The sequence below is a fragment of the Eurytemora carolleeae genome, unplaced genomic scaffold (genome assembly GCF_000591075.1).
Source record: "Eurytemora carolleeae unplaced genomic scaffold, Eaff_2.0 scaffold735, whole genome shotgun sequence".
In the NCBI taxonomy this organism is placed as follows: domain Eukaryota; kingdom Metazoa; phylum Arthropoda; class Copepoda; order Calanoida; family Temoridae; genus Eurytemora; species Eurytemora carolleeae.
The window spans coordinates 6,159-31,377 of NW_019396629.1; the positions used below are offsets into that span (position 1 = coordinate 6,159).

The following is a 25,219-nucleotide window of genomic DNA, read 5'->3' on the forward strand; positions in this document are numbered from 1 at the left end:
AATCCAAATTGTATGATTAAGTTGGAGGCGGAATAAGTGAGACCTGGATTGATGAAAGGCGGACACTTGTATTTGTATCCGCCGAAGAAGTGGCGGAGAAGATTACTAATGGATTATTTTCTACCTGGGCGGAGAGCATCAAGTACATATTTTCTTATTAAAGGGACTGGATACGTAATTGCTAGAGTGACCCTTAATTAAAAAAGATGTATATCTGATCTATAAAAGTACCCTCAAAACCTTTCTCTAATCGGTGGTGCATAACATAGTTTTTTAACTGAAAATTGAGTTTCAAGTTTAAAAATTATTAGTGGATTTGTGCAGCAAATCCATCTAGCAAATTTTTTAAATTCAACAGAAGTATAGGAAAAGGAAGATAGCACCCTTATTGTTTATCAAATAAAGGTTTTAAGTGTATGGTTGTGAATTTGAAGGTCACTTGAGATTAGGTCTACAGTCTCTTAAATTAAAAACCTGCTTTAAATATTTAAAAAATAATTAAATTTCTTTTTGTAATGGGTAAAAAGTGAAATGGTCTTAAGAATTTAAATTTTAATTTGTTTTTCTAATTATTTTGATTTATAAATTTATCTCTCTATAGTTTTATAATTTTGACATGTTAGCCTTAAATTATAATTTTGTATTATTTAATAATAATAATCTGAATCCGGATAAAAATGCGGATTCGGATCCAGGGTCCTGGATCTGCATCCTTGTGAACATGGTTTGTATATAGGTTTGAATATGGAAGAGGGCATAATCTGACACTAATGGTGTACAACTATGCCACATATTTTAAAACGGATAAAAATGCACAGGTCAGTTATTTTGCATTTTACAACCAGTGGTCATAACTTTTGAAGGAATTAACCATCGTATCAAGTTCTTTATTAATTTTGACGTTTGTTCCAGAATTTTCGTTTCTTCAGGAGAGAATGCGTAAAGCTGCCGTTAGAGGTGAAAACGTGAATCCAAGGGAACAAAATTACTTTTATTCTAAACTTTAATTTGAAATACTAGTCCTATCTTTTGATGCATTTCTAGTAACAATTTTAGTTTTTAATGTTGCAATTTCTTCTAAATACTTTTTGCTAAACTTTTTGCTTTCATTGATGATTTTCCAAAAAAATCAGGTATTCATTTTTTCTATTTAAAAAATTCAAGGCTAAACTGAATTCGTTGCTGAAGAAAGTTAAGTTTTTTTGTCAAGATGTAAAAAAGTTGAAATGTTTAAAAAGGGATGCAGTCCATAATTGCATTATCACTGAATATAAAATGCAGAAAGCTTTGCTGATGCTATCAATCAATCAAACAATGGATTATCTAACATTTGACCGAGCTACTGATAAGTAAGTTGATAAGTAAGTGTTTATTAAAAATTATTTAATTCCTTTTTGTCATTTAAAAAATAAAATTCTATTTTTTTCTTTTGTTTCCTTATTAGGCCACAATTACATATGATATGTATGTGGGACATTTGCAAGTTTTTTTCCCCAAAATCCGACACAAACTGTTTTTTTTTGTGTTGATTAGAGGATGGAAAGAGTGTGCTTGCAATGTATTCCATCAGACCAGAGCAGTGGCTGAAGCACCAGAAAAACTTAAGAAAAGTGTTTCAAGCTCAGCAAGTACATACTTTTAATAATTCTTCCCCCTTTCCCTTCAGTTATCAGCAAGTACATACTTTTAATAATTCTTCCCCCTTTCCCTTCAGTTATCAGCAAGTACATACTTTTAATAATTCCTCCCCCCTCCCCTTCAGTTATCAGCAAGTACATACTTTTAATAATTCCTCCCCCTCCCTTCAGTTATCAGCAAGTACATACTTTTAATAACTCCTCCCCCTCCCCCTTCAGTTATCAGCAAGTACATACTTTTAATAATTCCTCCCCCCTCCCCTTCAGTTATCAGCACCCCTGCTAATTTCAGGGCTTTTTATTGCTTATGAATCTAATCTGTAACTTAAGTTTATTTTGATTATGAATTAAATTAAAATGTAGTAAGTTAAATTCTAATTATTAAAAATAAATGTTTGCAACCCTACCCCACCTATTATCTGAACTATTTAACTTGTTTCACGATGTTAACAATTTTATTTTTGTACCAACCTAAAAAAGTTTTATGAAGAATTCTTTTTTTGCCTACTGGGATAAAATGTAAGCAGTTATTTCATAAATTAAGGCTTTTTGTCAACTGCCTAATTTAAGCAATACTAAAGAAGAAAGTATGAAAGTAAAAAATTTTTGTTTTGAATTAAAAAGTCTGAAATATTTCTAATTTTTTAGGTTTTGAGTTTTATGCTAAAGCTGAGGGAAAAGATTGCATTTCTCCCAAAAATCTTGTGGAGTACTGGAAACAAGTCCTTATGCAGGTTTTATATTAACTTTACACAGATCGCCCTTAGAAATAATTTAAGTAGACATAAAAATTAATTTATAATAATTTTATAAATCATACACTTATATCTCTGTATGTGATGGGGACGCACATCATTAGATTCACACAATTGTCTACACATTTAATTGGACGCATATTTGGGGACGGATTTTCGTGAAGGATCAAAAAAGAAACCATGTCGTAAAATAAGCAAAGTACATTTCTTACAAATTGACCTTTTTCAAGGTTACCATCATATCTTTGGAGAAAGCTTCAGCTATAACCCGTGTTTATCCTTCTCCCTCCAGTCTTATTCAAGCATACAGGTAGATTAATATTCAAGTGTACAGGTAGATTGATATTCAAGTATACAGGTAGATTAATATTCAAGAATACAGGTAGATTCAAGTATACAGGTAGATTGATATTCTAGTATACAGGTAGATTAATATTCAAGTATGCATGTAGATTAATATTCAAGTATACAGGTAGATTAATATTCAAGTGTACAGGTAGATTGATATTCAAGTATGCAGGTAGATTAATATTCAAGAATACAGGTAGATTGATATTCTAGTATGCATGTAGATTAATATTCAAGAATACAGGTAGATTGATATTCTAGTATGCATGTAGATTAATATTCAAGTATACAGGTAGATTAATATTCAGTATACAGGTAGATTAATATTCTAGTAGACAGGTAGATTAATATGCAAGTGTACAGGTAGATTAATATTCAAGTATACAGGTAGATTAATATTCAAGTATACAGGAAGATTAAATATTCAAGTCTACTGATTTGCTTAGAACTAAAAAGAACAGATGAAGAAGTAGATTTTTTGTTGTGTTGTAGAACATGTGACTCAAGGAAGGAAGCGGAATGTTTGCTGGCAAATATAGAGATTAGAAGACTGGACACTCTAGTTGGAGGAATTAGGTAACCTTGTTCAAGAATGAAACATTAACTTTTGAAAAAGGTTTTTAATTGTTAACAATGATTAAACATGAGTAAAAACATTAATTAGGAAACGAAAAAAATTGGTTATAAAAGCAATTTAAGAGGGGAAAATTTTCCTAGTTCCTTTTTTCATTCCCAACAAAAAGAAGTTATTCTTCAAACTATATATTTCTGGTGTTATTACAATTTGTTGTTGTAACCTGTATTACCACTGATCCCACTCTTCCAGAAAAAAATTACTTAATTACCTATGTTTTACTGAGTTAATTTTGTCATTTGTTTAGTTTTTGTTTTGTTTCAGGCGTATAGGAGATGAGATTAGTAGAAAAGTATATCTTGCTCTGATGTCAGATGATGAAACCTCACTCCTTAGTAACATTTAGCCAATTTATCCTCTATATCTTGCTATGTTGGAAGAAGAAGAAATCTCACTCCTTAGTAACATTTAGCCAATTTATCCTCAATATCTTGCTCTGTTGTAAGAAGAAGAAATCTCACTCCTTAGTAACATCTTGCCAATTTATCTTAGCTCTGGTGTCACATATGAAACTACTTTCTTTCTTTCAATATATCCTATTTAATGTAATTTTTTAAAATTTATAATGTATTTCAGAATAATTTAAATCATAATAATTAAAAAATGTCAGAAGAAGGGTCCGGAAACTCTCGGCTGGGCGAGATTGTTCTGGAAAAGTACTGCCCCTTGGACCTAAGTGAGGACGAGGATGACCCAGATAACTTTGAACCAATAAATACAGATGAGTCTGCTCCAAAAGTTCTTGAACAATCTGCAAATATCCCAAACAGATCTGGAAATCCAATCAACAGATCTGGAAATCCAATCAACAGATCTGGAAATCCAATCAACAGACCTGGAAATCCAATCAACAAATCTGGATTTTCAACCAACAGACCTGGAAATCCAATCAACAGACCTGGAAATCCAATCAACAAATCTGGATTTTCAACCAACAGACCTGGAAATCCAATCAACAGACCTGGAAATCCAATCAACAGATCTGTCCTGAGCACCACAACAAGTTTGGTTAAAGTTGGGTTTCAGAAGGGAAGGAGTCCTAGAAAATCAATTGGATCTATGGCTATTGCATCCTCTGCAGACAAAGCTGAATTAATTTCATTAAAAGCTGGTGGACTGCAGGCGAATGGGAAGAAGCCCCTGAGGACTGATGTTCCTAAAGGTATTCCTAGAAGCAAGATTCAGAAGGTTGGTAATTATGCATCTCGTGGTAGAGAACTGGTTTCCCAGAATACAGATCTGGATGATGATACAGTAGTTCTACTAGACGAGGAGGAGAACAAGTGCTATACCTGTTGCAAAGTAAACATTTAATCTCATTTTCAAAAATTCTTAAAAACATGAAAACTTAATTGTTACTTTTTATGAAGTTTTGTTGGATTTTTTTCTTCATTTTAATGTTGATGAAATGAACATTATATGTAATTATACTTTGCTTGTCTGTCTGTATGTCTGCCTGTTATTCCGTTTGTATATAATAAACGTCCAAAAGTCTGAATTGATTGGGTCCACATTTTTAACCCAAGGAATATTTATGACCAGTTAAATTGAAAAAAGAAAATGAGGTTTTGCCAAAAGCTCTAGTTTTCTTATCCCCTTATATTTGAAGCCCAATACCGTAGACCGCAGATATTTCAAACTATTAATCTGCTAGACTAAACGGTTTAGGTTTGTAATATCTAAAGATTACACCATCAGGTTTCAGAAATAGGAATTAGAAAAGTTGAATTTGTGGCAGACTCGATTCTTTTTTTCTGAAAAAATTTCGAGTTTTTAAATTGTAGAAATTTGTTAATGTCTATAGTAAAATCCTCTTTAAAGTTTTACAATTACGAAGAAAAACAGCGATTGAAAAGCAACATTGAAACGCTGAAATTGTTACTAAAGAAGGGCACCAGCACCCTATAACCCAAGTTTAGTAACATTTTTTATAAAAGTGTTTTTTTTTTCATTTTATATTGTTGTTCACAATTTTTTTTTCAGGATATAGTTGAATCTAAACTTGATTTGAGAGTTGATACTGGCTCCGCTGTGAATATTTACAAGGGACTTAACATTCATCTGAATATTCGGACATTTACTCGAATTTTTCGGACATTCCTAAACAAAATTAAGTTGAAAAATTTATTTAGGAATTTAATGTTTTAAAAAATGCTTTTCTTCTTAACCTTTTTCTGTTTCTAATTTAAAATGAATTAATTTTGTTTCTATAATTTTTTTAATTTTACTAACTTCACTTTCAGAAATTGACTACTCACCTAAAACCCAATGTCGAAGACCTTTGATATTTCAAACTCTGAATTACTCTAGATTAATTAGTCAAAGTTTGAAAAATCACCATGAGTTAACAATGGAAAAAAATTCCGAGAAACTTTTAATTTGATGCGAGAAACCAGTTAATTTCTAAGATATGTTTCTATTTTCTGCCAAAAAGAAATTGATTCCATTTCTATTTATCCCGAAGAAGTTGCAATTGAAGGAAAAATCACCATTAGACAGCTGTGATGATTAGAAACTTAAAGTTTGAGGCAAGAAATCAGTTCTCGTCTGAGATATTTTCTATTTTTCTGCCAAAAAGAGATCGACTTTTTCTTATCTTATCCTGATAAAGTACTCTGTGATCCATGTTCTTTAGAAGGAGACAGAGGATTGTTGGGGAGGGGTGATTACCTGGGAGCACTGGTGCTGTCAGGAAGGCATAATAGAAAGATAGAATGAATGTGAGTGTATGAAGTTGTGTGCGGACTGTGTTCTAAAGCTGGAGAAGAGAAGCCTGGTTGCAACTAAGAAAGAGTACAAGACCGGTCAGATCCTTACTGAGAGCAAAGTTATTATTGTAGGTAAACAGCTAAAATTGAATATGGTTAGGACTGTTGTTTTAGTTTTAAGTGACCCTACATTTAATTAAGGGAATGTCCTATTCACAATGGTACACTTAAACCTTAAACTTATCAATATCGTTTTCTAGCTTAAAGTGTTTAATTAAAGAGATATATTAAGCTGAATATAAGTTGAAAATAACCAACTTTTTAAAGAGATAAATATGGAAAGCTCATTCATTCTTGTTCAGACATGAAAAAAGAAATTGTAATTGAATAAATGTATTTCAAAGTTATCTTCTTGTTTTTTTATTGAAAATATGAAAATTTCACCTATTTCATTCCTAATCAACTTTTAGTGGAATTGCATTTTCAAAGAAAATTAGAAGGTGTGGGAGTGGCGATGTGGGGGGGGGGCAGACTGGATTGTCGTTCTTGTAAAGCCCATTAATTGTTTATGAAAATAAAAATTCATACTTGTTAGATTCCTGTGAAGATTATGAATGTCTACTCTGCTTCAAGAAGATGTCTTCGCAACACTGGACTTCTTATCATTTTGTCAGCTTCCAGGAATATTCACTCAGATCAACTGATTATTATATATTTTTAAGATTCCCGTAATTGATACACACGGTACTTACAATCCTGTTAATTTTAAAGCGGATCCGGGGCAGATCTTGGATCTGCACTGAAAAAATGGATCCAGGTCACGATCATTTCTACAAGATTTACTGATTTTTTTAACAGGCGAAGAATTTTTAAATTGTTATTATTTTTTTCATTTTTTATGCTAACTTTTTAGATTTTGGTTTTAAGAGCAAAATTTTTTTGTTTGTAGCTTTTGGTTGATATTTCGCCCATTGGATCCGGATATTTTTTATGGATCCGGATCCAGGAAGTGAAAATGTTGCGGATCCAAGGAATCCGGATCCGGATCCTAAGCCCTGGATTCCCAACGGTACCTAAATATTGTTATCTTTATAGATTTCATATCAATTTTTAAAAAGACAAAATCTTCATTATGGTAAAATCATGGTTCTGTCGTGCTAAAGTCCAGTGGTCGGTGATTATACTAATACAATGAAGCCGGCTTTTTATTTAAGTTTTAATTGCTAGCAAGCTTTTTTAAAATTACAAGTTTACAAGTAATTAAAGAGAAGCTTTTTGATTAACAGCTTTCTTTTGTCTTATGTTTACCCATGCTGATGTAAAACAAAAATTTAAGTGAAAGTCGTCTTCATTTTATTCATATATGCGACGACGACTGTATGCATATTGTATATATACAATATTTTATTTTAATAAATCATGTTTCTGAGTTGATGAAGTATTCAGGAAGGAATATTGAAGACTCCTAATCCTAGCCGGAGCTCAAACTTCCTCCTCTGTGTATTTCTATGTGACAAGTGTAGCTACTTACCTATACCTGAGTAAGCAATTTCTTAACATTTTATTCAAGAATTTCTAGACATTTTATTCAAGAATTTCTAGATATTTTATTCAAGAAGTTCTAGATATTTTATTCAAGAATTTCTAGACATTTTATTCAAGAATTTCTAGACATTTTATTCAAGAAGTTCTAGACATTTTATTCAAGAAGTTCTAAATATTTTATGCAAGAATTTCTAGATATTTTAATTAGGAATTTCTAGACATTTAATTCAAGAATTTCTAGACATTTTACTCAAAAATTTCTAGACATTTTATTCAAGAATTTCTAGACATTTTTTTCAAGAAGTTATAGACATTTTATTCAAATTGTTCTAGATATTTTATTCAAGAATTTCTAGATATTTTATTCAAGAATTTCTAGACATTTTCAAGAATTTCTAGACATTTGTAAGAATCTCTAGGCATTTTTTTCAAGAAGATCTAGATATTTTATTCAAGAAGTTCTAGACTTTTTATTCAAGAAGTTCTAGACATTTTATTCAAGAAGTTCTAGATATTTTATTCAAAAATTTCTAGACAGTTTACACAAAAAATTCTCGACATTTTATTCAAGAATCTTTAAACATTTTATTCAAGAAAATCTAAACATTTTATTCAAGAGTTTCTAGACATTTTATTCAAGAATTTCTAGACATTTTATTCAAGATATTTAAGAATATCATAATCTTGGAGTAAATAAAGCTAATATTGGAAATTCTGAAGCAAGAAGAAATAATTAATAATAATTTTTTATTTTTTGTTTTTGTTGTAATTTCATGTACTCTGCATTTCAAGAGTGGTATACCCGTTGCACAATGGTACCCTTTACACATTAATCAAAGCATTAATGTAGTTAATATATATATATATATAAAATGAATATTTTGTCCTTTCCTAAAAAGTGTTAAATTCTGTTGATTTCCTTTACTTTTTCACCAGCAGTAATATTCAAACCAAAAACTAATATATCTTTATAATTTTTTCACATTTAAGGGTTCCGTTGTGAATCCGGCAAAGGCATTTCCATTCAATTAATTTTAAGTGATCTATTATTTAAAAAAGGGGCAAAAATGCGGGAAAAGTCGTTTTCTATTCCATTGTTTCTTTAGCAGAAATGCGCGAGTCACGTTACCGAAAAAATGATAATAGTAAGTAATCACGTTTAAAAAAAATAAAAAGTCCACAATCATTCTGTATTATGGTAGATTGGATATTTCATGCATTATTCTTCAGATACCGTTGTAAATCGGACAAAGCACTATGCAAATTGAGATTCACATAAAATATTTTTTTTTTAGAATCTCTTAAATAAAGCCGTATTCTTACATTTCTTTGGCCCCTAAGATTATATTTTATCATATTTGTGCAATTATTTCATTATGATTAAATTAAGAATTTTTTAAAGATTTTGTAATTTCCAATTGTTGTAGCTCATGTATTTCTTAAAATGTTCAGGTCAAAGTTTTGAAAATGTTTACAAAATCCAATTAATATTTCTTGTTCAAAAGATAGAAAGAAGGAGGGACCAGTAAAATCTATTGTTTTCGGGGGATTTTCAGGCACCAACGGGTGCTAAGCCCCTTCCTGGAAAGAAAAAAAATAAGCCCTCCCCCCTGGACAAACTCCTGAATACGTCCCTGAATTGCTACTGTAGCTTGTTAATATTTTCAGTGAATTCAACTACACATTCATTCGTTTTCCAGTATTTAACAAGAAGAAGAAATTTATGTACTTCCCACCTATCCGTAAGTAGAAACTTATAATAATATCAAAATAAATAAATACATTTATCTGTATGATGTGTTGTTAGAAAAAACTTCTGAAAAGAGTGCACTGTCGACCTATCCAGTATCCCTCCTCGCCTCTAAAGCCTCCAGTATTCTTGACCGCTTCAAGGACAAGGCTGTACTCAGGGAACCTCCCAGACATTTAAAAGGAAATCAAGATTATTCAAAAGTTAAAAATATATTTTGTTATGATTCTTATTATTATTATTATTTTTTATTTCAACAGATTATTTTCTTCTGTGGTTTCTCTACAAAAGTGACTTGTGCATTTCCTGCTATTAAGAAATTTTAAAGGAATTATCAGAAATTAAATACTTTTCGATTCAGAATAACGACGTTAACTTCCACATTCATGGAGAGTCACATGAAATTACGTTTACAGTTCCTTTCCATGTTAAAAAAAGTTCTTGGTTGACTCGCAGGCAACATGTTGTATATACACAACGGTTTTGATAAACATGGAAATTGGAACGGAAAGCACTGGGGCTGTGATGGATATTCGTTTATCAGGTAAACCAAACCAAACCAATCCTAATCATACAGGGTTACCCACAATGGATGAAATTTTAAAGACGACCTGGAACTCTTTAAATGGGACGATGACGATTCCAAGGTCGAATTAAGTCTTCTGCCAAGAATATAGTTTAACTACCTCTTAATTAATTAAATCAATTACATGGTGATGAAAAAATCTTAATATTTTTTATCTCATATCGCTGGGTATAATTCTATAAAAACTATCAAATCGTCAGTTTTAAAGCTTTTTCTTCAGGTGGAATACTCGCAAGGTTCGCGTCCAAACTAAAGAACTAGAGGAAACTGTATTTGTACTGAAGGGGACCAGGTGAAATCAATCAATTTTAACCAAGAATATTTCGTTGACTTTTAAATTTCGAGTTTTTGTTAATTTAAAAAATTTAATTTTTTTCCATGATTGACATAAACTAGAATTAAAGTTATAAACATTAAATTAAAAAATGCAAACTTTTTAATGGCTGAAAAAGTATCACCACCCCCCCCCCCTCTTACTATCTTCGAAATTCAAGGGGATGGGGGGGGGGCACTTATTTTTTAATCTTAAATCAATGACATAAGTTTTATACCCTTTAATCTTTCAGTCAATCTGAAGCACCTGATCCGTTGGTGTTCCGTAGAAGAGTGATTAAGAGTCCTGAACTCAAAGAGACTTCCATTATATTTTACTCTGGTTTGTATTTTTTAATGGAAGATGAAACCTTAAATATTAGTTAGTATTATTTTAATTGAAGAAAACTTTATTTTAGTATTTTTTAATGGAAGATGAAACCTTTAATATTAGTTAGTATTATTTTAATGGAAGAAAACTTTATTTTAGTATTTTTTAATGGAAGATGAAACCTTTAATATTAGTTAGTATTATTTTAATGGAAGAAAACTTTATTTTAGTATTTTTTAATGGAAGATGAAACCTTTAATATTAGTTAGTATTATTTTAATGGAAGAAAACTTTATTCTAGTATTTTTTAATGGAAGATGAAACCTTTATCTTAGTGTTACTTTAATGGAAGAGAACTTTATCTTCGTATGTTTTTAATGGAATATGAAACCAATATTCTAGTTAGTATTATTTTAAAAACGATGTACAACAAGAAATATGACAGGGTGTGTGCAGACGTGTGAGCAACCTATTTAATTGCTTAGACATTGGACAATCATCTATTTCACTTATATTGTTAAATTAAAATTTGAAAAAAATGTGGAAAAGGGTGCAAGAAACCTTTATTTTAGTATTATTGCCATGGAAGATAGCTTTATCTTAGTATTATTTTAACGGAATTTTAATTTTGGTCTAAAATCTACCTAGGCAAAAAAAGTCAGGACTTTTACATATATTATTTGTTTACTTCAATGCTGCAAAATAGTTGCGAAGAACAAACATTTTGTTGCAGGCAATGTCCCTGTTGTTGGGAACCCTGAGGTTCTTCATGTTGAAGAAATCGAAGAAATAAGTTTATCTGATGATGAAGATGGGTGGGCCGTGTAAGTATTTGGTGTCATTTAACATGATTTAAAAAAATTAAATTTATAAAATTTTAACTTTTCAGCCTGATGTGCAATATTTGTTATTGGCATTCAATAAATGAGGTTTCAATTAAAACTAAATTAAAAATTATCTGTTATGTAAATATGCATTACGCATTATTAATATGGGGGGATTTTTAGTTATGCTTAATCTTTTGATTATCTGATTCCTAATTCCTGATTTCTAATTTCTTCGAAAAAGATCTAAATCACACATCTCTTCAAATTGATTTATACGTCACTTTTGAAAATTTAGAAGCTGTTAGGTCATAATAAAAATATTGAATTTATTTTTGCAAACTGAAAAAAATTCCTCCTAAGTTGTTGCCTTCAGAAAGAATTCTCAGAGGCCGAATTTAATGAATTTGAATCGCGTCTCAAATCCGCCAAAAACCGGTTTCAATGGAGGGCTGGCTGAAATCTTGAAGATAATTGAATACAATTTTAAGTGGAATCAACAATATTTGAGCCGCGGCTCAAATTCTTTAAATTTCGCCTCCGGATTTATTTTTATTTTTAATAATTTCTAGGAAGGAAGTTGCAGTCAAAGTAAATCAGAAACCATCAGATTCCTTCCAAACAGTTCAATCCCTTGTGAAAACTCATTTGCAGGCTCCTATCAAACTGAACAACTCGAATAAAAGATCTAATAGTAAATCAAAGAGAAAAGGAATTGTTGACAAGCCATCTGATCCCGGAGTTTCACAGCCACCATCTGTGCGTGGAAGTAAGAAAACTAAATTCAATCCAGTTCCCTCAGTACCAGAAATATCAACTATTAACGTGATAAAACCAATTGCTACCCCCTCTCATGCTCAACAATCTACCATGAAAACAGTTAAACTAATAGTACAAAAAGAACTAAGATCCGATGTTTCACACACCAATGTCAAAGATTTGACATCTTCTATGGCCAACTATGACAGTAGAACATATTTATTTCAAAATTTTGACGGGAAGCAGTTGTTTAAAGCAGTTCCACTTGTTACAAAGGACAAGGTTTTTCAAGGCTCTCAGTGGATTCCCAAGGAAAATGTGCTTCACAGATTACTCCTGGAAACAGATCGGCTTGGAGAATATAAGATAAAAAGGGAGCAGTTGTCCGCACTATTTGGTATTTCACTTCCCAAGAAACCCCAAATTTCTTTGGAACAAGACTGGGATTCGTTCCTTGGTCCTTTCTCTAACAATAATGGAGTCACTTATTTGAGAATTCCGGTTCATTGTGATAATATGACCGCTATTGAGAAGGTTATAAGTCAAGATTCATTTATAATCAATGAAATTACTCAAAAGAGGGGAGTTGTTGAAAATTCTCTTCTGATTTTGGACTACTTCACCAACATGAAAGTAAGTGACCCGTATGAGCTAGCATTATCTCCGAGTGATTTGTCTGATCCCCTCGCAGGATTAGAGGATGTGCTGCGGGAAATGGATGAAGATCCTTTATCAAGCTATGATCCCCATTATGTTACTCCAAATGAATTTTTTGTCAGTAAACCTGTTCTTGAAGGTAAGCCTGTTCTGACCGCTAGCAACCCCATGGTTGTTTTCCCAATTCAAACTTCACAATTCACCAACCTAGTTGATCCAGTGAAAGTAGAAAGCGATGACAAGAATATGGTTTTCCCGGTTGTTACAATGGTCAGATCTATTGACGAGTCCTCCTTTAACCTGGACATAGACCCACTTACAGGGACAGCAACACCAGTTCAGGACATCAAAGTTGAACCGGTAAATAATATTTTTATTATCTATATATATATATATATATATATATTAAGTAATAACCTCAGTTTGTCCTGTCTTAACTAGGAACTATAACACTGTTTTGCCTTAGATTTTGATTGGGGAACTAAGTATAACCTCCAGAAGGTTGTTAGCTTAGTTTTTAAATTCTAAATTGATCAAATTGACTTTTTTGGGAAACTACAGAAAATGTTGGGTTCTCAAGCTAATAAAATATGCATTTATGATTGGACTTGGAAATAGCAATGTGTTCAAAATAATTCCTTATGGGGGGCGGGATGATAGTGATTCAGGGAGTTCCTAAATGTTCTTATTTTCTCCATCCCTATAGTAAAATGTTTAACATTTCTTTCAAAATTCTTTTTTAAAAATCTAATCCTTGAAAGTCTAATTTGATTTTGATTTAATATTGTTCAACAACAAACCTTTGTTAAATAAAACTCCTTTAAGTATTTTTAATATGAATAATTAAATATTAACGATTTTCTTTCTAGTTAATATTCAATTTAAATCAAGACGTGCTTTTAACCTTTTTTTTTGCAAATTGTTTACAATATTTTATTCATATCATTTGAACTAGTGTAAGTTTTGTTTTTTTTCTTGCTCTTAATATGTTGGTGTGTAATTCAGAATCAAGTATTCCATTATTTAGTTTTAAGCCAATTTTTTATCTCTTTGTTTCAGACTATGCCTTGCATCACAAGTGTGTGTGGAAATGCCAACTTCCTTACGGATCTATTAAAAGCAGAAACAAACAATGAATCTAATTCAGACATCAATACAATACTTCATTAGAACCATACAGGTCTTTACAATACTGTGACTTGTAGTTCAACATTCTCTAGCTCAGACATAAACCAATGAAGTACCGATTCATACAAAACTCATGAACCAGCGCAAAGTTTTCAACAGTCATATTTGTATTCAAGACCTACATGATTCTACAGTTCAACCAATAATATTCCACTATGATCGATTAAACAAGATTACAAAATTATGCTCTAAACCTCTATCATATCAGCAATAACTTCAAATCCAAATCCACAGTCCGTATATAGTCATAGTGAGTAAATACTAGAGTGGAACAGACTAAGGCAACGACGACAGGTTGGGCCATAAGGTTTTATTTGGTTTGAAAATAATTGCATGAAAAAATTTCTTTTGGAAATTTAAGACTAGAAACAATAGACTATATACCCATGTAAATGTCGTCTTCAGTTAGAACTTCGAAATTTTCATAATTAAAAATCAAAATTTTTTGTATGCTTATATGTATGGAGGCTCATCCCCCCCCTGGATCAGTGAAATATATGCTTTATTTTTGGGGGGGTTGGCCTCCCCCCCTAAAAAGAAAATAAAATGTAAGAAATGAGAAGATCTTCATTTTTCGGTATCACAAATTTTGCATTCCTTGTTTTACAGATTATGCATGCAGGCATTATTGCGCTGTCTGAAATTATTTATTGTGCAGTAAAATGGTTAAAATTCACTTCTGAAATCTTTATTTACTTTAAAATCTACATTTAAGGTAAATACAAATTCTAGTCAAGTCCAGTCCAGTTTCTGTTGTACTGTGCATTCCGTACAGACCAATTTATATATATATATATTATTTTTAAATACTTGGGACATAAAATGTCGTCATCCAACTATGAGTTTTGCCCACTTAAGTATTTAATCACTTTGGTATATAGTTACTATTAGTAACATTAAAGCCAAAAAAATGTGTGTCCTATATTATCAAGAGTTAATATCTGGCCCGTCCTCTCATAATTCTTCTGCAATACCCCCACCCCTCTTTTAAAAGAGCAACTCTCTGTGACTATACTTTTCAAGGTTATGTTAAAGGGGCTGCAAGTGTAATTTCAAGTAACCCTCCATGCAATGATGGCTATGCCCAATTTACAATGGAACCCTTGAAACCTTGATCTAATTAACAGGTGGAGGATATTCACGTTTCTCTGACTAATAGTGTTTATTTCCGTGAGTTGCTCTAGTGCTTTTTTATTAACAAGGTCCAGGATGAATGGTTATACAAATCTGATCTATACTTGGATTCCAGGTTCAGCTTCGGTATCATGATATTTGGTTTCGGTCAACCGATAATCTTGACTTTGGTATCAATGACAAAAATATTGCCTTGATTCCTGGCACTCCAATGGTGATTGGTTGGATTGGCTGGTACTTTTGGTGGTTTGGGGTACATGTAAGTATCTAGATCTTCCTTTTTTTGCTTTTTGATAGATTGCTTACTCAATCCTGTGGCTACTTGTTCGGGTTTCTCACTGTCTTAGTTGTTATATTCTTTCTTGGTTTCTCGATAGCACCTGCAGCTGCAGTGCTCAGCCCCTCTCCGACCTTATCATGAAAACTCCAGTGTTAATATCATTCCAGAGAATGCCCTGATATTCCCGTGCTCCTACTACTCTATTAGCAACTTAACCAAGAACTACAAATCCTGCTGAGTTATTAGTACTGTATTGATAGGTTAAGGCTAGAGTTTGCAAAATATGAAAGGAAAGGATAGACGTAGAAGAAAAAAACGGATGAATATTTAAAAATTAAAATTTTATATGTCTGACCAAAAAAAGGACAGAAGGTCACAATTCAGTTGGGTCTGAGAGTTCCATTTTCTCTAAGTCAATAAATCAACGCAAATGCGTCTGACAAAAATTATTTTTATAGTCTATCTATAAACTCAAGGTTTTAAGATTAAGGAAAAATAGTATGGAAGATCATGGCCCGCGTAAAACAAGTTTTCACTATGGTTTATAGGGTATCTACACCCATATGTCAAGTTTTTAATGATCAGGCAACAGCTCAACTCAAAACGGGTATACACTAAACATCTTTTCATTAATCTTGAGTAAAACAAAAAATAGAAAAACTTCGATAACGAACTGGAAAGAGGCTTATACTGATATATCGTTTTTTTGTATGCATGAGCTTTTGCCCACAACCCTTTATTAAAATAAATTGTTTTTTTTTATAGCTAAAAAACAACAAGAAATGTTCAAGTCACTTTCGCAGAGAACCCGCAGATGAAAATAAACTTTTTAAAGGCACAATTAAACATTGATATCTAATTCATACTTGATCGGAAAAAGCTTTTAAGGGTACCGTTGTAAATCGGGCATTACCATCTTTGCATGGAGGGCCACTTGAAATTACAGTCCCTTATAGAACGATAGATAATTATTGGATGTTGTTTATTTAATAAATTGTAATTCTTCCTTAGCTGGGAACTTTTGAATGGTGGATATTGGGATTAATGCTTTATCGACTCTTATTCTTAATCTCGAGATTAAATTACGCTTGTTCTCCTCTTGTTATGAAACTCTAGATTAATTAAGCGATCGAGATTAAGGATATTTCATTCTAAAGTTTTCAGCTTAGATCATATATTTAACTTTGTATTTTAAGAGGTAAGAAATCTGTTGATATCGTGACATATTGTTCTTGCAGATTAAAGTCTTATAATGGGATGGGAGGACACTCCTGCCTTGGACTGGACAGTAGATGATGTTAGGTGAATAATTTTACTAGTTTTTCTAAATATTAATGTAGAAGTTCGATTTTTAAACTTTACTTTGAAATTAAATTTTTCGGGCAAGTCATCTAACCTTTTACCCTCTTTAAAGCAGTACTTAGTATTTAACGAATATTTTTTTAACATGTTCTTTTTTGTCAAGTTTTATCGAATTGTTAGGAAAGTTTTAATGATATCTTCTTATTTTACACAACATTGTGTGTTTTGAGAGCAAAAAGTTAGTTTTTTGATGTTTTGGTTGATATTTTGCCACAGACCATCGCAAATGGCTATTTGTGGCAGAAAACCCGGTTATACAAGTGATATACAAAAGATTTGTCTTGCAAAGCCAAATTTAACGTGATGTGGGAAAAAATTGTGAAATCGCAATATCAGCTGTTTTGCATAGTTTTTCAGCTCAAACTTGGCTTTTTTTCATTATTTTGTAAAACGGTTTTTTTCTGTTGAATATTGCGTGGAAAGAGGGATCTTTTGGTGCCCATACCGACGTATTTTAATAAGAAGAAAAAACACTCTTACTAGCGTTTTTTATCACAAAAAGCCATTTGCGATGGCCAATTTTGATTTTATCGAGAAAATCATTTTCGTAAATGTTGCTTAGAATTAAAAAATATATCAGTAATTACTATACTTAAATTGATTTCTCTCAAATTTGTGAAAAATCTGTCACCCTTCATCTGTATACTGTTGTGTCCAATGAGAGGGGGAAGGCTCGCCACATCCAAATGGCTTTCTGTCCGCAATTTACTCACAAACATGAAGTTTGCGGCACTGCGCTTATCCGTATCGCTTACACATATGTTTGGACATTAGCCTCTGTCTTTGTTTTTACTTTTTGCCGGAAGATACATGGGTGCAGACAGTAAGCGAAACGAGTTACGCACAGTACCGCAACTTCATGTTTTTGAGTCAATTGTGGACAGGAAGCTATATATATATGCGGCATGCCTTCCGGCTTTCCCCTGGGTACTCCAGATCTCTGCATCTCCAAAACACGTTTGAAAGGGATCATTGACAATTATTTAGGAGTTGGTTAGAGTTCCATGGACTGAAACATCTAGAAGTTCTTGTTTGTAATAAAAACCATGTAGATGGAAAAACCCTTCTTATGATTCAGGTGATTTTTTAAACTCAACCCCTCACCGAAAAGTAATTGGGTTTATAAAAAGGATTAATAAACTTTTCTTTGTTTTTTTTTATGGTTGTAGTTTAGTATTTAGTTAGTTTTTTTATTTACTGCTGGGGGAATAGGAAGACGACATTTAATCAATCTATTTTGTAGGAAATCGATAACTTGTGAATCAATTCTTGTTTAAACGTTTAATTTGCTCGGTTTTTATACTTCTAATTTTTTTTCGAATTGATGTAGTACTTTCTATGCTTAATGGGACTGTCCACGTAATTATTGGTGACCCTGGATCATCTCCGATTTGCAGCGGTGAATTTTAATCCTTCCTCTGAGCAAAATTGTGGAATTCTTGTTTCTCTTTCGGAAAGAAGGTGTGAATTGCATATAACTCTTTGTATGGGGGTCACTTGAAATTCCATCGACAATAATTTAAAATCTCTCAAAATGTACACTGTGCAGGAAGAGGATGTAAGACGACCTCCACTTCAGCTCTCTACCCTTGGGGATATTAAACATTTTATGTACTATGTCAACTCTTTAAAGGGAACTCAGAAAATACTTAATCAGGTAAAATTCAATTTATTCATCTTAATCTTGCTCTTGCTCTTACCATTATTTAATCTTAATATTATCTAATCTTAATCTTGCTCTTCTTTATCTTCAACTTGATCTTGATTTTAATCGAGGTATCTTTTCAGGACGTACGAGTATCTTTGGGATTAGTTAAATCAACATCTTTTCAAACAGAGGTAACATTAAATCAAAAAATAATATTTTATTTTAAAAAATTGTATTATTATTTGACTTTAACTTGTACTAATTTCTGTAGCAGAGATATGTGTGTGTAAGCTTATCGAACCCCGCTTGCCTTGTTTTCAGCTGCACACAGGATGCGCTGTGTTAAGTCCGAACTATACACAGTGCACACAGGAATTCGCTACTGAATACAACGTGTTTCGATATTCGATAAGTTTACACACGCATATCTCTGTACTCGACGAACACATAAAGGTTTTAAGTGTAACGTTGTAAATCGGGCATTGTCATAAACAGATGTAACTACATAATGGGTATGAAATACTTCCCTCATGTAAATTCTCCTGGCACAGCCATGTTTAAATCCCGGATTTTCATGTCAACGTTTCCATCCACTACTTGGGGAAGCCATGTCTCTTCATAGTGTCTTAATCTCTATCTCTATCTGTTGAACTATATTCAGTTTTTAGCATCTTAATCTCAGATTTTATCTGTCAAAAACAATTCGATTTAAATGGTATATAAATTTCTTACTTTCTGTCTGATTTCAGGTGTCCTAATCGAGGTACCGTTCATTTATTTGGGTAATTTCATGGTAAACTATATTAGCCCATTGGCTTATCATGTGTCAGACATTATACAATAAAATATAAAAACTTTTGATTTTAGAACTAACAAGAAGTTTTCGTGATTTAACAAATAAACACGTTTTATACAAAAACGAATTTCTCTCTCAGCAAACTGATTCCTAGATTCCAACGCTTAAATGAATCACGGGGAAAGTAATGAAAACGTATCAAACCGTCAAATGTTAAAAATAAGTTATATTTGGAAAATAGACAATTTTAAATAATTTGGAAAAAAAATTAAAGATGTCTACAATTAACTATTAGATACTATAATTTAATTTAATATTTGAAATTTTTTAAAAATCCATGACTGTCAAAAAGCACCAAATAGTGTCTATGCAAAGGTATCATACCTCTGCGCTGGAGTTCTGAACGATAAATCGGCTTTTTATCAGGCTACAGATGTCTTTTAAAAGTATGACTAATTCCAATGAATAGCTAAAAGTCTATTTAGTTTACCCTCAAATTACCCAAATAAGTGAACGGCTCCTTTAAACAGGTCAAACAGTGTCAAATATTCGGCATTTTTCTCCATTTTCTCCCTAAAGTAATTTTTTAAAATATTTTTAATGATGATTTATGACCAGTTGTAATACCTTTGAAGGACCCTAGATATTTGAGAATATCCTGTATAATGCGATTCCAGCTTTTAAAATATTAGATTCGTCCAAATATTGGATTTGATGTTTGGAAGTTGTTTGAGAAATTTACAATGCTGGAGATAATTAATTTCTTTATCAAATATCATGTAAAAACGAGTTAATAAACATAAAAATTATCTTTTTATTGTACCTTGTTTTGCTTTGGTGAACATTAAACAAGAATCGGCTTTTAAAATTATCCTGTACTGAGAATTATGTAGGCAAGTACTGCTGGAGAAAGTTCAAGTTCTGAGTCTGAATCTGAATCTCATGGTAGTGTCAATACTGCTAATATTTTACCCTCCTTACTCCTCTGCTCTTCATGTAGGTAATAGATGGTGGCATTATTATTATTATTATTATTATTATTATTATTATTATTATTATTATTATTATTATTATTATTATTATTATTATTATTATTATTATTATTTTTATTATTATTATTATTAATTTAAAATCATCTTTATCGTTATTGTTATTGTTATCTTTACCGTTATCGTTATCGTTATCGTTGATATTTTAATTTTTTAACTTTTGTTTTTGCTTTAATTTTAAATTACAAAAATCACCTATCCAAAATACTCAAGATTTAAAAATTGCCAGTTCCAAATCACGTTCTTCCCGCAGCAATATTTCCAGCAGACTTGAACCAGAGCGCTGGAAAACCGCTTTAGGTAAATATTAGTTATTTTATCAATTAATAAATGGTTTTTCTTAGTCACACTTCTTATCTTTGTTTTAAGGTGTTTCTTCTTATTTTCTAGATAAACTTTTCTCATGCCTTTTTTGTCTGTCCAGGAGTATGTAAGGGGAATATGATCAAATTAAATTAAGCTAGCTTTATGTTATAATTTTAAGCAAATTACATATTGCCCATAAAAGTAAAAGTCCATAATCAATAAAACTGTAAATGAGTTAAAAAACTGAAAAATTTGACCTTTTTATTTGGAATAACTTTTACTCCACCCACTGCTCTGCCACGGAATTTTGGAACCTTTTAGGTATGGATGGACATTTTTACACATGAGGTGCTCTTTAAGAATCTGAGATGTTCATCACACAGTAAAATCAGATTTTATATTGAATTAAGCAAAAAAATTTCTCTGGTCAAAGATATTAACCAACTTTTTTGGTTAATATATTTGGCCAGAGTAAAAATTTAGCAGAATGTAATAAAGGCAAACTTATCCAGCAATTTTGAAATTTTTTACTTTTTTACCTAATTCGAAAAAAATCTGAATAATTCCGATATTTTCTTTCGTAGTGTTATATATTTATTATTTATCCCTGAAGGATGAGACTGCAGAGAGGACTGTACAAAGTTTCTGTTTCCTAATATTCATGATACCCTGCAGCTGTTAAATTGTTTATTTTTAGCGAAATCATTAAATATGCCTTTTCAAGACTTTTAAGAAAGAAGTCTATGTAACCTTGAGATCGTCATATTGTAATAGTTTTGGGTCGTCTTTACACTCTCATCCTTTGTGGGTATCCTTGTATTAGTGGATATATTCAATAACATAAATGGGACCCATCATTTGTGTGTGGGAGCTTACATGACCCCAAGGTGGCAAGATAAAAAATAGGCGTATCGGAATAAAAAAAATAGTTCCTTCAGAAATTTTTCGAATCTGATGACAACGTCTAAGCCTGGAAATAAATTGATCAAGTGATACGAGTCCATTTAGTCCATTTACACCACAATTGCTGTATTTCATGATTATTTGACAGTTTTAAAAGCAGACATTTAGTCTTTGCAGTCGTCTTCATATTCATCAGTTGTATGAGATTCCCTGTAAAAGAAACGTGCTAGAAGCCTATTTAAATTATTATGCATTGTACTTTTCAGCGTTAATGTATATCCTTTGTGTGAGCTGGTTAACTGCCATAACCATGACTGTTGTACATGATCGAGTTCCAGGTATATCAACTGTACTGTTACATAATATGTACGGTTGCATTGTTTGTACCTTAAAGAGACTGTGAGTGTAAGTGTCATTATAAGTAACACTCTATTGCAAAGATAGTTATACCCAATTTACAAAAGAACCATTGAAACCTTAATCTGATTAAAAATGTGAAAAATACGTCGGTTTTCGCGATTGATTTTATAAGGAAGAAATGTGCAAGTTACTTTTACAGAAAAACCACAAATTATAATTAACAGTTAATTAAAGAAAAACATGGATATCTATTTCATACTTGATCAGTCAAAGATTTCGAGAGTACCATTGTAAATCAGGCATTCCCATCTTTGCATGGAGGGCTACTTGAAATTACGCTTTCAGTCTCTTTAAACACGGGGCAACACTTTTGTTTTATTTAGTCTCATTTATGTGTTCATATATGATTAGTTTGTGGTTACAGTGTTCTGCAAGGGAAAATAAGCATGTTTTTTTCAGGGGTGTATATTTTCCTAAAAACTCTCCTCCTTCTTTTTAGAAAATCATTTATTTTCTCTAAAAGTTATGTATGGTTCACGGGGCGCCAAACTAGTTTTAATGCTTAATCCTATTAACGGGATTTCAGGATCGACAGCGTAGGTTATTGGCTTTAAATTTTGTAGGATTTTCTGTTTTTTGGTTCTATTCTGGTTGCACATTTCCATGGTTCACGTTCCTAAGTCCCCTTGACGTTCCTATGTCCCCTTAACGTTCCTAAGTCCCCTTAACGTTCCTAAGTTTGAAAGAAATCAACTCAGACCAGATTATTGTACAATTTAAAGTTGCTTTAATCCACTTTAGTTAATTCAAAATGTAAGGTTGGGAACATTTTTAAATTAGGGTTTCACAATTTTAAGCATGAGTTATGAAAATTAAGTTGGTGTTACAAATTTCCTACTTTTTTTGTTTTTTTTCTATTATAAAGTTTATCATATCATAATTACTTTTAATAAAGATGCACTATACAAATACAATATGCATTCATTCACTTTGGTTCCTTAGTTCCTGCTCAATACATCCCTCCACCTCCTTTGTACAAACACAATAACTTAAACCCTACTTATGTTTAGATATGAACAAATATCCCCCTTTACCGGATATAATTCTGGATAATATCCCGCACATATCCTGGGCGTTCGAGATGAGTGAAGTAGCAGGCAAACATAAATCTACCAATTTCTAGATATCCCTGATCAATATCAATTAATAATATTGCGACTGTGTTTACTGTCATTTAAAATATAAAGTTTTTTATTTAAATATTTTAGATGTCCTAAGTTCATTTATTTGTTACTGTCTTTTTTCTTATTTTGATGCTGATAAAAAGATGACAATCCAGTCATAAATATTTCCTACAGTTAAGTTAATTTCTTTTTCAATAAATAATTATAATGTTATTCCTTGCAACTTGATTTTATATTCAAAGATTAGGAATGATATTATATTTCTACCATTGTTAATAACATGTTTGCGCGTTCAGGTATGACCCTTCTCATCATCTGGTGTATAGTTCTCCTGTTCCATACGCACAGGTCAACTCATTATAGTGAACCTTATTCAAATGATCCTCTTAGTATCATACCCAATTGGAACGGTGCCCTTTATCTGAATGACAAAAAGGAAAATTTTCTTTCTTGAAAATAGATCTTTTTGTCTCTTCTGCTGAAATGCGCAAGTCATCTATTAAAAATTTCTACAATTGAAAATGGTTTATTTTCCGAAAGAAAACAAAGATATCTCCATAATTCCTACTCGGCAAATGTTTTTAGGACCACCGTAGTGTATTGGGTCACATAAGTAGTTCAAACCAGAGTTTCTCTATTTATTTTTTCTAAAACCAAAAAGTTGTAAACTGTAAGCTTTAAAAAAAAGTTTGGAAAATGCCATTATCAGGTTCCCTCAGGGTTAATAAAAAAACATATTTTTTTTCATAAACTTACAACATTTTAAAATTATTTTCTGTGAAAGTTTGCTTCATTATTTTTGTTATTGTCAATGGGGAAGATATCGTCGGTTTTCCACTTTAAAAAATTGGTAGATTCTGTGAAATATGTTCATTGTCTTTGCTGTATAAAATCTGCAAGTCACTTTGATAGAGAACCCACATTTACAATTTATCAATTTTTAGTACGTAAAATACTAGGACATTTTCATCATTTTGGCTCCTTCTACCCTTCTTTTATGTAAAAATATAAGCAAAATGTACCATTCATAGTATTCTAGATTAAAAAACTTTTTTAATTTAAATTTTTTAGGTTTATTTTGGCAAGGCGGTTTTTCTCCATCTCTGGAACAATTTTTCTTCTTAGGAAAATCATTTTATTAGGAAATCGAATACTATTTATTTCCAAAAGGATTCGACAAGTTTACAGCAAATTCGATATTCGATTTATTCAACTTCTGACCTACGCAACATCCGCTTACTTCCTACCTACTAGCATGTGATTTTACAGTTGGACTTGAGGCCGCAACGCCTAGTCCCCTTGTCTGTCCTAGCGGCAGCGCTCGGCCCAGAAATTGGCTTAACCTAACCTAACCCAGGCCTCAAATAATACAAAATAAAACAGCTGACGTAGGTCCTACGTAGCAGTAGGTCAGAAGTTCATAGGAGGATATTGCGTATAGACAATGTAAATTATTGATTTCTTTCTTCTAAAATGTGTGCATGCGAAGATGTGTCACGATGTTGATAACCTCGTTGTCAGTACCAGGAGTACATTTAGACTGCAAACCTGCTCCATATGGAGCATGGACGGAAAGGTAAAAATATTTATTAATGTACTACTTCTTTAACAGACATGTACAATTTATCAATAAGCAAATAATTTATATTCATAATCCTATAATACTATAATATAATACAAAATCAAATTCCAGGTGGGCAGCAACCAACCTAGCTTATTTTGGAGGCTGATATTGGTTGTCTGGCAAAATGACGGATGTACGCTATTGTGGTTTTTAAAAATAGATAAAAATCAAGTGAATTTTAATCCTGGATATAAAATCTTTTCAAATCATTAAATTCGAAAAGAAAATATAATACCTTCTACAAGAGCACCTTTCTTCAGACCTGATTTAGTATAGTCATTTAGGGTTGGAGAATGAATGTGGAGAGAGTCTGATTTGATTCAATTTGATTTGATTGTATTTGATTTGATTTGATTTGATTTGATTTGATTTGATTTGATTGATTTGATTTGATTTGATTTGATTTGATTTGATTTGATTTGATTTGATTTGATTTGATTTGATTTGATTTGATTTGATTTGATTGTTTTGTTATGTTTTGTTTTGTTTTTCTTCTGTTTTGTTTTGTTCTGTTTTGTTTTGTTATGTTTTGTTTTGTT

The 25,219-nt window shown here is 31.7% G+C and overlaps 3 protein-coding genes across 12 annotated transcripts in view; all 3 read left to right on the forward strand.

The window, feature by feature from the left end:
* On the forward strand, window positions 1-3,952 carry LOC111706570 (crossover junction endonuclease EME1). Of its 2 annotated transcripts, XM_023479465.1 has the most exons (9): window positions 1-142; window positions 737-818; window positions 930-976; window positions 1,239-1,349; window positions 1,534-1,628; window positions 2,286-2,371; window positions 2,623-2,702; window positions 3,233-3,316; window positions 3,639-3,952. In XM_023479465.1, exons 2-9 carry the CDS (start codon window positions 771-773, stop codon window positions 3,718-3,720), a joined length of 633 nt encoding a protein of 210 aa, XP_023335233.1. In that variant the 5' UTR covers window positions 1-142; window positions 737-770; the 3' UTR covers window positions 3,721-3,952. The 2 variants fall into 2 exon arrangements, with proteins under 2 accessions (XP_023335233.1, XP_023335234.1); XM_023479466.1 differs by lacking the exon at window positions 1,239-1,349.
* Window positions 3,952-16,687, forward strand: LOC111706567 (uncharacterized). 9 transcript variants are annotated; one of them, XR_002766263.1, is made up of 15 exons: window positions 3,952-4,676; window positions 5,358-5,420; window positions 6,109-6,214; window positions 6,678-6,763; window positions 7,529-7,623; window positions 9,296-9,369; window positions 9,435-9,560; window positions 9,834-9,921; window positions 10,184-10,255; window positions 10,530-10,618; window positions 11,340-11,430; window positions 12,003-13,206; window positions 13,906-14,284; window positions 14,916-15,080; window positions 16,405-16,598. XR_002766263.1 is itself a non-coding variant. In XM_023479461.1 (14 exons), exons 1-14 carry the CDS (start codon window positions 3,978-3,980, stop codon window positions 14,014-14,016), a joined length of 2,841 nt encoding a protein of 946 aa, XP_023335229.1. In that variant the 5' UTR covers window positions 3,952-3,977; the 3' UTR covers window positions 14,017-14,583. The 9 variants fall into 9 exon arrangements, 3 of the variants coding, with proteins under 3 accessions (XP_023335229.1, XP_023335230.1, XP_023335228.1); XR_002766264.1 differs by having other exon boundaries at window positions 14,916-15,057; XR_002766262.1 differs by lacking the exons at window positions 14,916-15,080; window positions 16,405-16,598 and adding an exon at window positions 16,606-16,687 and having other exon boundaries at window positions 13,906-14,328.
* The window catches only part of LOC111706569 (sphingomyelin synthase-related protein 1), a 14,040-nt gene continuing 5,505 nt past the window's right edge, over window positions 16,685-25,219 (forward strand). Inside the window, exons 1-11 of the mRNA XM_023479463.1 lie at window positions 16,685-16,750; window positions 17,798-17,888; window positions 18,360-18,467; window positions 18,599-18,649; window positions 20,148-20,254; window positions 20,533-20,603; window positions 21,779-21,850; window positions 22,943-23,029; window positions 23,353-23,404; window positions 24,128-24,181; window positions 24,546-24,632. Of these exons, the coding sequence (XP_023335231.1) occupies window positions 16,701-16,750; window positions 17,798-17,888; window positions 18,360-18,467; window positions 18,599-18,649; window positions 20,148-20,254; window positions 20,533-20,603; window positions 21,779-21,850; window positions 22,943-23,029; window positions 23,353-23,404; window positions 24,128-24,181; window positions 24,546-24,632 (830 nt within the window). The 5' untranslated portion in view covers window positions 16,685-16,700. The remainder of the gene's footprint in view (window positions 16,751-17,797; window positions 17,889-18,359; window positions 18,468-18,598; window positions 18,650-20,147; window positions 20,255-20,532; window positions 20,604-21,778; window positions 21,851-22,942; window positions 23,030-23,352; window positions 23,405-24,127; window positions 24,182-24,545; window positions 24,633-25,219) is intronic.